The sequence below is a fragment of the Dipodomys ordii genome, unplaced genomic scaffold (genome assembly GCF_000151885.1).
Source record: "Dipodomys ordii isolate 6190 unplaced genomic scaffold, Dord_2.0 Scaffold208, whole genome shotgun sequence".
NCBI classification, from domain to species: Eukaryota; Metazoa; Chordata; class Mammalia; order Rodentia; family Heteromyidae; genus Dipodomys; species Dipodomys ordii.
In genome coordinates, this window is record NW_012267424.1 from 988,956 (window position 1) to 1,003,653 (window position 14,698).

Below are 14,698 nucleotides of genomic sequence, written 5' to 3' on the forward strand. Positions count from 1 at the left end.
CTTATGTGGTGCTGAGGAATCGAACCCAGGGCTTCATGCATGCAAGGCAAACACTATACCACTGAGCCACCTTCCCAGCCCCATACCTCAGCTCTTCAGCTCAAGGCTAGCACTCTACCCCTTGAGCCACAGCACCACTTCTGGTTTTCTGGTGGTTAATTGGAGATAAGAGTCTCAACCCTGATCCTCAGATCTCAGCCTCCTGAGCAGGTAGGATTACAGGTATGAGCCACTGGCACCCAGCTCAACTCTATTTTCTGCTCCTCTCTCCTCCCCAGAGACTGGAGAATAGGGCTAAAAGTCCAACCCTCTAATCATACACTAATCATTTTGTGGGACAGAAGTTCATGCCCAACCAGAAACTTCCAGGGCCTATCATTGTGATACACACCTGTAGTCCCAGCTACTGGGGAGGCTGAAGTGGAAAAGATTACTTGAGCCCAAGAGTTTGAGGCTAAGCTGGGTGCCGATGCCTCACAACTGTAAACCTAGCTAGCTACACAAGCCGAGATCTGAGGATCACAATTCAAAGCCAGCATGGGTAGAAAAGTCCCCAAGAAACTCTTTAACTCCAATAAATGACTCAAGAAAGTAGGAAGTTGGTGCTGTGGGTCAAGTGGTAGAGCACTCGCCTTGAGCTAAAGAGGTGAGGGACAGCGCTCAGACCCAGAGTTCAAGCCCCACAACCTACAAAAAAAAAAAGGTGGACAGCCGGGCACCAGTGGCTCACGCCTGTAATCCTAGCTACTCAGGAGGCTGAGATCTGAGGATCTCCCTCCAGAGCCATCTCAGGCAGGAAACTGTATGAGACTTATCTCCAATTAACAACCACGAAACCAGAAGAGGCGCTGTGGCTCAAGTGGTAGAGTGCTAGCCTTGAGCTGAAGGGCTGAGGACAGCACCCAGAGTTCAAGACCCACGAATGACCCAAAAAAAAAAAGAAATGGACATAGTGGCACCTGCCTCTAATCCCAGTACTCAAGAGGCTAAGGCAGGAAACTCATGAATTTGAGACGGCCAACCTGGGCTACATAGTGAACTCTGTCTCATAAATCCATTTGTTAATTAATTAAACAGAAACTAGAAGCATGCATCACCAAGTACTTTATTAGCAAACAAAGATGATTTTTTTTTGGGGGGGGCGGTCCGGTCGTAGGGCCTGAACTAAGGGCTTAGGTGCTGTCCCTCAGCTCTTTAGCTCAAGGCTAACGCTCTATCACTTGAGCCACAGCACCACTTCCGGCCTTTTTCTTTTTGCTTATGTGGTGCTGAGGAATCGAACCCAGGGCCTCATGCATGCAAGGCAAGTGCTTTACCACTGAGCCACCTTCCCAGCCTCACAAAGATGATTTTATCTGAGGGTTTTAGTGCCAAGAACCAAGGATCAAGACCAAATATACACTTCTTACATCTCAGTGCCACAACAGTGGGAAGAAAATTTAAGTGATAATAAAAAGTAAAGTGAAAATAATTCTAAGCTTCTGTCTCTTCTTTAAGTGAATATACACTGAATTTCAAAATGTTTACCAAAGAAAGTGAACAGAGCATACACTAAATACCAGCCCAGTTATTGGATGGCACTGCTGTCACACACCTGAGGACTGGCGCAAGGTCTACACGATGAGATGTGCATGTTGTGGTTAGAAGCAAAATGGCTTGGTTTCTGACATCACTCAATAGACCCCAGTATTTCGCTTACCTACTTTGCCTGTATGAATTTAAATTGCAATGAGTCAGGTGCCGTTTCCCTCTATGACCATAGTTTTCTGTCATTCTCTTGTTCTCTTCTCTATTACCATAGAACCTTAGCTGAGTCCTGGTCACATGCAAACACTACAATAATTAGTATAGATAGTGTAATATTAGTAGTATAATGAGGTCTTATCCCCATGTTTTCTAGCAGTTTTTCTATAAGGAAACTTTCCATCAGTCTTTCAAGCAGTTCAGTGTTTATCCAGTAGGTAGCAGCAGTGTCAAATGTCAGGTTTTATGGAAAGAATACTAATACTAGGCTTCTTTTCCTTTATGTCCAGGCATGATTGGACCTGCCATATTCCTGGTTGCCGCTGGGTTTATAGGCTGTGATTATTCCTTGGCTGTTGCATTCCTCACTATATCAACTACACTTGGAGGCTTTTGTTCTTCAGGGTTCAGCATCAACCACCTGGATATTGCTCCTTCGTGAGTACAAATATAGATTCTCATAATTGGCTATTTTTGTAATGATATCTATAAGTATAAAATTTATCAACTTAGCATTTTGTGTGTGTGTGCCAGTCCTAGGACTTCAACTCACGGCTTGGGCACTGTCCCTGAGATGATTTTTTTGCTCAAGGCCAGCATTCTACCAGTTGAGCCACAGCTCTACTTCCAGCTTTTTGGTGGTTAATTGGAGATAAGAGTCTCATGGAGGGCTGGGAAGGTGGCTCAGTGGTAGAGTGCTTGCCTTGCATGCATGAGGCCCTGGGTTTGATTTCTCAGCACCACATAAGCAGAAAAAGGCAGAAGTGGTGCTGTGGCTCAAGTGGTAGAGCTGAAGAGCTGAGGGACAGCGTCCAGGCCCAGAGTTCAGGCCCCACGACTGGACCCCCCCCCAAAAAAAAAAAGAGTCTCAGGGACTTTCCTGCCCCAGCTGGATTAGAACCAGGATCCTCTACATCTCAGCCTCCTAAGTAGCTAGGATTATAGGAATGAGCCACCAATACCTGGTTCCAATTTAGCCATTTTAAGTTTCTAACTGGAATTTTATGCCCACTAAATACACCCTCATGCCACTCCTCCCATATCCTGGTAACCATCATTCTGCCTTTTGCTTCTGTAAGTTTGACTCCTTGTGAAAGACCTAATCCTTTGCAAAATTTCAACTTACATAGTTGTTTTTAAACTTTTAATCTTGCTCTCTGACATTTGAAATAAAAGAAAATTGGAGCATGAAATAAGAATTGGAGCTATTGCCAAAAAATGAAAATGGATACTATGAAAAAAAAAAGTTAAGTGCAATGAACTGAACTATTTTCTTGCTAGCTTAGAGTCCAGTGTCATGACCCAAGTCACAGATTGATCCAAGTAAAGTACTAAATATTAGTGAACTGTTAGAAAAAGAAAATACTGGCTGGGTGCCAGTGGCTCACACACATTATCCAGGAGACTGAGATCTGAGGATCTGAGTTCAAAGCTTGCCCAAGCAAGAAAGCTTCCATGACATTCTTTATTACCAATGAACCACCAGAAAACTGGAAGTGGTGCTGTGGCTTAAAATTATAGAGCGCTAGCCTTGAACAAAATAGCTCAGGGACAGTGCCCAGGCCCTGAGTTCAAACCCCAATACCAAAAAGAAAAGAAAGCTGATCACTAAGGAACCAGCACTGGTTCACTAATAGCCAAAATAGCCCAAGTTCTCTATATGATTTCTAGCCTATACAGTAAAGGAAGATTTGAGTTGTTAGGACTTGGGGACAGGATAGACAAAGATGAATTGGATGTATGATTCAGTAACAATTTACACTTACTAAATCTTAATATAATGTAGTGTGGCAGTTTAGTAACATAAATAATGCCTGCAAGCCACTGAAGAAGGGAAGAGAATGGTGAGAGTGTCTGTAGCTAAGGTAAAAAGGACCAACATACTTATTTTCAGTTGATCAAGACACTAGAGTGTAAGTATGAACAAACACAAGTTATATAAAGATGCATCTGTAAGGTAACTTCATCAAAGTCAAGATTATTTTTCACTATTATATTTTGACATAACCCTTCAAATGAGTTTCCAGTTTTTGTTTTCAGACTAGAATTTCCTGGCTTAGAGAACAGTAGTGGCTAAGCAAATTGGTACCATCAATAATTGCAGCTTCTCAAAAGGCAAAGGCAAGAATATCACAAGTTTGAGACTAGTGTAGCCAACTTAGCCAGACCTTCTTTCAAAACAAAATCTTCATTGATGAATATGAACTATGCGGGACTGGGAATGTGTCTTAGTGGTAGAGTGCTTGCCTAGCATGCATGAAGCTCTAGGTTCGATTCCTCAGTACCACATAAACACAAGCCAGAAGGGGCACTGTGACCTCGATCACAAAGAGGTTCAAAAACAGTGCCCAGGCCCTGAGTTCAAGCTCCAGGACTGGCAAAAGTGTAGGGGGGAGGGAGGAAGGGAAAAGGGAAGGAGGGAGGGAGAGGGGAACGAGGGAAAGAAAGAAAAGAACTATGCTGGGAAGGTAGCTCAGTGGTAGAGTGCTTACCTTGCATGCATGAGGCCCTGGGTTCGATTCCTCAGCACCACATAAGCAGAAAAGGCCAGAAGTGGCACTGTGGCTCAAGTGGTAGAGCACTAGCCTTGAGCTGAAGAGCTGAGGGACAGTGCAAGCCGGAAGTAGCACTGTGGCTCAAGTTGTACAGCATTCACCTCAAGTTGAAGAGCTTAGGAACAGCATCAAGGCCCAGAGTTCAGGCCCCACAACCAGACCAAAAAAAGAAAAAGAAAAAAAAAATGACAAGAAAATAAAACAGTTGCTATAGGGGATAGATACCAGCAGATAGGAAGATGGCCAGCAGAGATGGCAAGTGAAATACTCTGTATGCATGCATAAAAACAATGATGAAATGTGTTGAGATTGTTTCAAGAAGCGAGAGAGGAAGGAGAGTGAGGAGGGTGAGCTGGATTGAGGTACACTGTACTCATGTATGGAGATGTCACAGTGAAACCCCCTTGTACAACTACTACATGCTAATAAAAATGCAAAATAAAGTAAAACCTTAAGCCAGGTACTCCTGGTCACACCTGTAATCCTAGCTACTCCAGAGGCCTCAGCCTCTGTGTGAGCCAACCTGGGCAGATAAATCCAGAGACTTATTAATTCCAGTTACCTGGCAAAAAGCCAGAGGTTAAGCTGGGTGCTGGTGGCTCATGCCTGTAATTCTAGAGACTCAGGAAGATGAGATCTGAGGATCATAGTTTGAAGCCAGCCTAAGCAAGAAAGTCCATGAGACTTGAACAACCAAAAAGCCAGAAGTGTAGTTCTGGCTCAAGTAATAGAACGTCAGCCTTGAGTACAAAAGCTAAGGAATAGCACCCAGCCCCCTGAATCCAAGCCTCAGTAGCAGCACACCAAAAAAGGTTAATATTTCTACTAGCATATTTCTACTAGCATATTTCTACTAGCATATTTCTACTAGCATATAATTGTGTACATGGCTTTTCCTCCATAGAATGAAATAGAGATTCTCAATGAATATTTCTGAAGGGAATTGATTTGCAGTGGCTGCTTCAACACAATTCTCATTCTTGAGCAGCATAAAATCCAGACTGAAGCCATAATACAGTATGTTTTCTCCCATGGCTATGACTCTCTCCCGGCCTGGCCAAGTGTAATATAAATACCTGAATGAACTTCTTGGTGCTGACACGTAGAATTTCACAGCATTCATCTGCACTTAATATCTGTCACTGAAAAGACCTGGCAATGCAGCACTTGGCCCCTCCTACTGCCACGGTGTTAATGGTTTAAAAGAGAGAGAGAGACAAGGCCTGCCAAGGTTGAGTAATTTAAGATACCCTCCCTCCAGGGGATAAGCCAGAACGATCTCTGTGCATAAGTGTGCTATTGGGGCATGTAGGCATGGATTTAAAACATAGTTTCCGAAGTTAAGCTGGGCACCAGTGGCTCATATCTATAATTCTAGCTACTCAGGAGGCTGAGATGTATGTTGGTTCAAAGCCAGCCTGGACAAGAAAGATCATGAGCCCCCTTTTTTTTTGGTTGTGGGACTTGAACTCTGGACCTGGGTGCTGTTCCTAAGCTCTTCAACTTGAAGCTGTACAACTTGAGCCACAGTGCAACTTCTGGTTTTCTGGAGGTTAATTGGATATACGTCTCAGACTTTCCTGCCCTGGGCTGGCTTTGAACCGTGATCCTCAGATCTCAACCTCCTGAGTAGCTAGGATTATAGGACTGAGCCACTGGCGCCCACTGTCACCTGGCTGATCAGGAGACTCTTATCTCCAGTTAATCACTACACCTGAAGTGGAACAGGAGTTTAAGGAGTAGAGTGCTAGCCTTGAGCACAAAAGCTCAGAGACAGTACGTAGGCCCTGAGTTCTGGCCCCAGAACCGCGTATACCAAAAAAAAGTTTATATAGGGTTTGGGGGAGGGGGAAGGCAGTCCTCAGCTTTTGTGCTCAAGATTGGTACTTTACAACTTGAGTCACAGCTCCGCTTCTGCTTCTTTTGGTGGTTATTTGGAGATAAGAATCTCACCGACTTTCTTGCCTGTGCTGGCTTCAAACCTCAATCCTCAGATTTCAGCCTCCTGAGAAGTAGGATTACAGGTGCGAACCACCAGCACCCTCCTTGTTTATAATAATTTCAACAGAGCTTTTGTTTTTCTCATTTAGGCACCTTTCTATTCACAGTAGCGAATGTATGTCAGACCCATAGCCTGCAACCTAGGTACTGAGGATCCTAGTCCTGATAGAAATGCCTCATCCAAAAAAAAAAAAAAAAAAGGCCAGGCACCAGTGGCTCACTCTGTAATCCTAGGTACTCAGTAGGCTGAGATATGAGGGTCTGTTCAAATCCAGCCTGAGTAGGAAAGTCCTTGAGACTCTTATCTCCAATAAACCACCAGACTACCGAAAGTGGTGCTATGGTTCTAGTGGTAGAGCGCTTACCTTGAGCTAAAGAGCTTAGGGACAGTGCCCAGGCCCAGAGTTCAAGCACCAAGACTGACAAAAAAAAAAAAAAGAATTTCATGGGGGTTTTAGTGATGGTAGTGGCAGTGTTATTGTTTTGTTTTTCCTTTTCTTGGGGGCGGGGGGTGGGGAGGATGAGCATTCAAGTAGGGCAAAAAAATTTTTTAAGATTTGCATTTAAACATTAAATATCTCATTCTCAAAAAAAAAAAAAGAATATCTCATTCTCCTATCTTCTTAAAAGAAATGATTGCATTTGAGAAACTTTTTCCAAACTTGCTAGCAATACCTGTTGCTTTCTTTGGTCATACTCACACAATGTAGAACAAACTTGTCTCCCCAGGCAATGTAGAAGATTTAGCTGTAAGCAAAATATTCACTGGTGAAATCAGTATGTTATAAAATTACATATTTCACATGGTCTCATATTTACAATAATATACTAGAAGTAGAAACATAGTAAAACTAATTAGAATACCAAAATGTTAATGCTGATTGTCTCTATTTGAAAGAATTACACAGGTTTTTTTTGTTGTTGTTGTTTTTCTTTGTCCATCATGGGGCTTGAACTCTGGGCTGGGCGCTGTCCCGCAGCTCTTCAGCTTAAGGCGAGCGCTCTACTGCTTGAGCTACAGCACCACTTCCGGTTTTCTGGTGATTTATTGGAGACAAGAGTCTCATGGTCTTTCCTGCCCGGGCTGACTTTGAACCATGATCCTCAGATCTCAGCCTCCTGAGTAGCTAGGATTACAGGCGTGAGCCACCAGCGCCTGGCTATGTTTTTTTGTTGTTATTTTTGTTGTGGTCAGTCATGGGACTTGAACTCTGGGCCTTGAGGGGGAAACAATTTTTTTTAACTCAGTGGGACATTGGTGGCTCATACCTGTAATGTAATGCCTAGCTAAGAGAATAAGGATCACACAATTCAAAGCTAGACAGGGTAGGAAAGTTCACTAGACCCCATCTTCAGAATAGCCAGCAAGGGCTGGGAAAGTGGCTCAATGGTAGAGCATTTGCCTTGCATGCCTGAGGCCCTGGGTTCGATTCCTCAGCACCACATAAGCAAAAAGAAAAAAGCTGGAAGTGGCGCTATGGCTCAAGTGGTAGAGCGCTAGCCTTGAGCTAAAGAGCTGAGGGACAGTGCCCAGGTCAGAGTTCAGGCCACACGACTGGACCCAAAAAAACAAAACAAAATAGCCAGTAAAAAAGCAAGGTTGGGGATGTGGTTCACATGCTAGGGCACCATCCTAGCAAGTACCACACACACACACACACACACACACCGTACACAACAGCTTTTATCCAGCAATCGTATGTATGAAAAATCATGTCAGCACTCTTATCATTTCAATGGCCTGTTCCTCTATGCAGTGTCACAACACTAATGAACAATTGGAATATGTTTTTTCATCAGCTAAATATAAAATCCCAGTTGAGTAAGTCATTTTACAAGCGTATGAGCTCAGAGCAGAGCGCCATGTGGCGCATGTGACCGAGCATCTTATGCTTCCGCAGGTACGCTGGGGTGCTGCTGGGCATCACCAACACCTTCGCCACCATCCCAGGCATGGTCGGGCCTCTCATCGCTACAAGTCTGACCACACACGTGAGTCATTCCTTCACTTGTCTACTAAAAATGTTTGGGAAAGGGGAGTAGGGGTGTGGCTTTAGCGGTAGAGTGCTTGCCTAGCAAGCATGAAGCCCTGCGTTCGATTCCTCAGCACCACAAACACAGAAAAAGCTGGAAGTGGTGCTGTGGCTCAAGTGGTAGAATACTAGCCTTGAGCAAAAGAAGCTCACCCAGACTGTGAGTTCAAGCCCCAGGACTGGCAAATAATAACAAAATGTGTCTGTGTTACTGGAGCTCATCTCAGTGCTGTGTAATTGTCCACCATAGCCCTTATGCTGTAGGACTGACTATAAGGTGGTTTCGGACATGGGCTTTGACCAGTAATGCTGCCGTGATGCCCGCTATGTGGATTTTCTTTCTTTCTTTGTAGAACACGGTTACCGAATGGCAAATCGTCTTCTATATCGCTGCTATTATTAATGTATTCGGTGCCATTTTCTTTATGGTATTCGCCAAAGGTGAAGTGCAGAGCTGGGCTCTCAGTGATCAGCATGGACACAGAAACTGACGAAGCCAATAAAGAATCCTGTCTCCAGTGATGTATTTGTTTATCATGTAACCTGAAAGTGCCTTTGAGATTTTAATGTGTAAGCATTCTATATACAAAAAAAAAAGTGTACTTGTGATAGTTTTTTTAAGGTTTGTAATCAGGAAGTGTCACTAGATGCCAGATGAGTAAAATGAGCAATTTTTAATTAATAATAATATATAAGCTGAACCTCTTACTTCAAGTTCACAAACGTAGCTCCAAGTCAAGGAGCAGGAAGTAGCGGCAACACTTAAGGGAGTGAGCTGAAATGGCTCACTTGGCTTAAATGATCTAGATTCTAACTCTTAGATCTTAGAGCAAACCCACTCTTGTTCACTTTTCTCATAAAAATGATGTATCCCTGACAAACGTGAGCTGCCAGCCACCGTCTAAAGAGGCCTGGTAGAGACTAAGGGCCACCTGCCCAGGCGGCCGCCAGCCTCAGCGCCACCGCCCAGGGCTTAGCAGGGGCCGCATATATGCTCACGCCTGCGCCAGAACTTTGGATGGCATTTTCCCTGGGGGCTCCTCATGTGTGTGAAGCTCAGAGCAGACAGAAGCCAGCCAGCCCAGCCATAGACTGCAGGGATCCCTCGCTGCCCTCCCCAGGAAAGGGGGAAACCGTGCCACCAGACTGCAGCTGCTTCCCCTGCATCAGAATACAAGCTCCCAAATCCCAGCGGGTTCTGAGATAATGAAGAAGGAAACAAAATAGCTCATTCTTTTTTCTTCAGCTTGCCTTCATGTAAGACGCAGTGACTTTGAGGGCTGCGGGTAGAGCCCAGAGGCCCTGGGTGCAATCAGTCCCCAGCTGCAAGTGAGAGACTCAGAATGGCCTCCAGGCCTACGGTGAGGGTAACCACCTTTACTTCTGGGTCCTTAACTTGTATTTTTCCACTTCCCTTTCCTGACCCATCTCTTGGTGGTGATTAAGGCAGTGGGGTATAGATCTGGTATAACTCCTGTCTTATCATGCACAAGGCCCTGGGTTCAATCCCCAGCACTCCAAAACAAAAAACAAAACAGACAAAGAGAGAAGAAAGTAGATCAAACTTGATTTATGTTTTATTTGTTCAACACTACCTGTAATGTCTCAACTGAAATCTGTTTAATGTAACATGATGTGAATACATTTACGTAAATTTATTTTTAAATTTGTAAATATAAATTACATTGCTATGGTGATATTTCTTTTATAAATCATCGAAATAAACCTTTTGGGTTGATCTTTGGATCTGATGGTTCTGTGGTTTTTTCCTAGCGTTCTCGGGGAGTGTGAGCATCTACGTGTGCATGCAGGAAGCAATGGAGGTGTGGCTCAAGTCGTAGAGTATTAGACTTGAACTTTAAAAGACTGAGACAACACCCAGGCACTGAGTTTGAGCCCCAGAATAGGAGTGTGAACACATGCATGCACGCACACACACATACACACACACACAGAGTTTATAGATGGCAATTAGTGTTAAACAGTTCATTTGGGGAGTTTTTTTTGGGGGGTGGGAGGGTTGCTAGTCATGGGGTTTGAATTTAGGGACTGGGTGCTGTCCCTGAGCCTCTTTGTGCTTAAGGCTAGTGTTCTAACTTGAGCTACAGCACTTCTGGCTTTTTCTGACTAGTTTATTGGAGATAAGCGTCTCATGGCCGTTTTCTGCCTGGGCTGTCTTTGAACCAGGATGCTCAGATCTCAGCCTCCTGAGTAGCCAGGATTACAGGTGAAAGAGGATCCCACATATCCATCCCAGGGACCACACAGAGGCAGGCAGGCACAGGAGAAAGATTATTACAAGGCTTATGAGAGGAGCCATATTTCCCCTAAGAGGGAGTCCACAGCCTCCGTCCCCATCCAGGTAGCAGGAAGGTCTGGGGGTAGGGAGTGAGGTAGATGGGAGTTCAGGTGGGTCTGGGCCCAGAGAGGGAGTGGCCAGCTCTGTGCTGGGAACTCTAGGAATGGGAGGGGGACCCAGGTGTGGGTAGAGCTGAGGACCAAAGGTGAGCATAATATTAACAACAGGCCTGGACCGTGTGGCTCACACCTGTAATCCTAGCTACTCAGGAGGCTGAGATCTGAGAATCACAGTTCAAAGCTAGCCTGGACAGTAAAGTCCATGAGACTCTTCTCTCTAATAAACCGCTAGAAAACCGGAAGTGGCGCTGTGGCTCGCTCGGGTGGTAGAGCGCTCACCTTGTGCTGAAGAGCACAAGGACAGCGCCCAAGCCCAGAGTTCAAGCCCCATGACTGACAAAAAAAAAAAAAGCTAACAACATGTGTATGCTAGGCTGATAAATGGTTTTGATAGTATTGTGGAATCACTTTGTTATACATAAAACACTCCCAGTTATTAAGCAAATGTTTACCAAACATTTGTTATGTGCCAAACATTATTCTTTGCATAGATATAAAACAAAGAAGAAAGAAAGAAAGAGAGGGGGGGGCTGGAAAGGTGGCTCAGTGGTAGAGTGCTTGCCTTGCATGCCTGAGGCCCTGGGTTCGATTCCTCAGCACCACATAAGCAAAAAGAAAAAAGCCGGAAGTGGTGCTGTGGCTCAAGTGGTAGAGCGCGAGCCTTGAGCTGAAGAGCTGAGGAACAGTGCCCACGCCCAGAGTTCAGGCCCCATGACCCAAAAAAACAGAGAGAGAGAGAAAGAAGTTGGGGGAAGGAAAGGAGGGAGGAGGGAGGGAGGGGACTGGGCTTAGTGGTGGAGTGCTTGCCTAGCATGCTTGAAGCCCGGGGTTTGATTCCTCAGTACCACATACACAGAAAAAGCTGGAAGTGGCACTGTGGCTCAAGTGATAAGAGTACTAGCCTTCAGCAAAAGAAGCTCAAGGACAGCACACAGGCCCCGAGTTCAAGCCCCAGGACTGGCACACCCCGTCGTCCCCCCCCCCCAAAAAAAAAAGGAAGGTTGATTATTCTCATGGAGCCTAAAATCTTTTCTCTCAACCCTTGCTTCCTAAATTCTAGCTTTTTCAAAACTACCATGCAGAACATCAATAGTCAAATCCTGTGCTGACTAACTTGAGAATCAGGTTTCTGAAAGAACTTGAGATCACCCCTGAAGTATGCAGCTTGTTCTGGCCAGGATCCTCAGCCTTTTAGTTCCAGAAATCAGAAAGAGATGTTTAGTTCCTGTTAGTCTCCTTTTCTGATTTTGTTGTTGTGTCAGTACTGAGGCTTGAACTCAGAACTTACGCTTGGCTCTTTGTATTCAGGGCTGGCACTCTGTCACTTGAACCATGCCTCTACTTTGGGGTTTTTGTTGTCTCATTTGCTGCTGGTGCTGACTTTGATTCTCAGATCTCAGCCTTCTGAGCAACTAAGGTGACAGCTGCAGTCTAAGAGTGGCACATCACTGTTGAAAAGAAAACTCGTGAGGCTGAGAAGGTGGCTCAGTGGTAGAGCGCTGTCTTGCATGCATGAGGCCCTGGGTTCGATTCCTCAGCACCACATAAGCAAAAAGCCAGGAGTGGCGCTGTGGCTCAAGTGGTAGAGTGCTAGCCTTGAGCTGAACAGCTGAGGGACAGCGCCTAGGCCCAGAGTTCTAGCCCCGCAACCGGGCCAAAAAAAAAAGAAAAGAAAACTCCCTCAAATAGAAAATCTGATAAGAGTATTTAAAGGCAGGAAGAATACTAGGAAATGACCCAGTTCTAGTCAGGCCTTAGTGGCTCATGTCTGTAACCCTAGCTACTCAGGAGACTGAGATCTGAGGATCATGGTTCAAAGCCAGCCCGAGCAGGAAAGTCTGTGAGACTCTAATCTCCAATTAACCACCAGAAAACCGGAAGTGCCACTGTGACTCAAGTGGTAGAGCTGTAGCCTTGAGCTGAAAAGCTGATGGACAGCACACAGGCCTGAAGTTCAATAGAATATTTAAAGGCAAGAAGACCACTAGGAAATGATCCAGTTCTCTCAGCCTAGAGCATGCTACTCTGACAAACAGGAGTGAATGTCTCATTTCAGCAGGAGAATAAACCTTTCTCATATACAGAAGACGTCCAGATGGATCGCAGGGCCTTCTCAGATGCCTTGGCCTCTTAAGCAGAAAATCTAGCTGCAAATCTAGCTGTAAAAGTCCTTACAGTGGAAGACAATACAGGAAGGCATTGCTGGAGTGCTGTGACAGCTGGGAACACAACTCACCCGGAAAAGAAAAGCAAGGTCCTGCTCGGGCCTTGATGGGGAAGAGGAAGTCAGTAATTTTCCAGGCGCCTGCTTACTTTCCCTTGATCAGGGTGTTGGGGGAGGAGGAAAGTTAGAAGTTCCACGTCACTGCCAGCCCTGCTGGTGAGTGACAAGCCAGGATTATGCAACTGGGCTGAAAGTATTTAAACCATCCAGTTCTCTGGTTACTCTTCTTTCAGGGGAGAAAAGGGGGCGGGGGAGGAAGGAAGGCAGAAAGAGAACAAAGTATGGAAGGAGAGGAGAAAGAAAAGAAAGCTGGTAATCCTAGCTACCCTGAAGGCTAAAATCAGGGTTGAAGCCAGCCCAGACAGGAAAGTCAGTGAGGCTCTTGTCTCCAATTAACCAGCAAAAATGAAAGTGAGCCAGGTGCTGGTGGCTCACACCTGTAATCCTAGCCCCGCAGGAGGCTGAGATCTGAGGATCACAGTTCCAAACCAAGGCCCTGAGCTCAGGGAGGCTGGGCTCTAGTGGCTCCCGCCAGTAATCCTAGCTACTCAAGAAACTGAGATGTGAAGATTGCAGTTCTAAGATAGCACGGGCAGGAAAGTCCTTGAGACTCATCTCCAATTAATAACAGAAAAAGCCGGACCTGGTGTAGGCTCAAATGATGGAGCAAACCACCTGGCACACTAAGAGTTCAGGGACAGCTCCCAGGCCCAGAGTTCAAAACCCAGGATCAGAAAAACAAGTCTGTTGGTGTGTTGAGTTAGCTTTCTGCCCTTTATTCTAATACCTCAGGACTTAGTACCACCTTCCATCCTCCAGCTCTAAAAACCCACCCCACCCCACAAGTTACCAGCTTCCATTTGCACCTTGGGTAAAATGACTCTATTCTCCCAGAAGCCATGTATGGGTGTGTGCTGAGTCTTAAACTCAGGGCTTGGCCACCTCGCTTGAATTTTCTGCTCCTGGTTGGTGCTCTACCATTTGAACTACAGCTCCAACTCAGGCCTTTGGGTGGCTAAATTGGAGATGAGTCACAGACTTTCCCGCCTCTACTGACTTTGAACCTCGCTTCTCAGATCTCAGCCTCCTAGGCAGCTGGGGTTACAGGTGTGAGCCACCATCGCTGGCTCCTCAACCATTTTTTTTCTTCTTGATGGGGGCCTGGGGGCTTGAACTCAGGATCTGGACGCTGTCCTTGAGCTGTTTTTGCTCAAGCTTAGCGCTCTGCCACTTTGAGCCACAACTTCCCTTTTGGCTTTCTGGTGGTTAACTGGGGATACGAGCCCCCACAGCCTTTCCTGCCCGGGCTGGCTTTGAACCTCGATCCTCAGATCTCAGCCTCCAGGTGGCTGGGATGACAGGCGTGAGCCACGAGGGCGGCCCCGGCCTGGATTGGAAGCGTGCGCGCAGCTCCTCTCCCCGCAGCTGCTTGGGCTTCGCCGCGATCTCTCCGTGCTGAAGTCCACTCCCTGCGCCCAGGCCGGGGACCCACGCCGCCCCGGAGGCCGGGGAGGCCGGGGAGGCCCCCGAGACCCAGATTCGGACCCCTGGTGGCGGGCGGAAACCCGAGTCTGACCCTCTCCCGGCTGGTCGGTGAATCAGAGCTCCCGGAGCCTGGATTTCCTTTGTCTCCGGAAACCCGGCTGCGGGGCCGGCCGAGCCCGCACAAAGGAATGCCGTGACTCAGCGCGGCCGCGCGGTGCGCGCGCGCGGGGAGGCCCCGC

General features: G+C 46.2%; 1 protein-coding gene across 1 annotated transcript in view; it reads left to right on the forward strand.

The window, feature by feature from the left end:
- Positions 1 to 10,078, forward strand: part of Slc17a5 (solute carrier family 17 (acidic sugar transporter), member 5) — a 79,984-nt gene extending 69,906 nt beyond the window's left edge. The window contains exons 9-11 of the mRNA XM_013035291.1: positions 2,034 to 2,181; positions 8,201 to 8,291; positions 8,686 to 10,078. Of these exons, the coding sequence (XP_012890745.1) occupies positions 2,034 to 2,181; positions 8,201 to 8,291; positions 8,686 to 8,823 (377 nt within the window). The 3' untranslated portion in view covers positions 8,824 to 10,078. The remainder of the gene's footprint in view (positions 1 to 2,033; positions 2,182 to 8,200; positions 8,292 to 8,685) is intronic.
- The last annotated feature ends 4,620 nt before the right edge of the window (positions 10,079 to 14,698 follow it).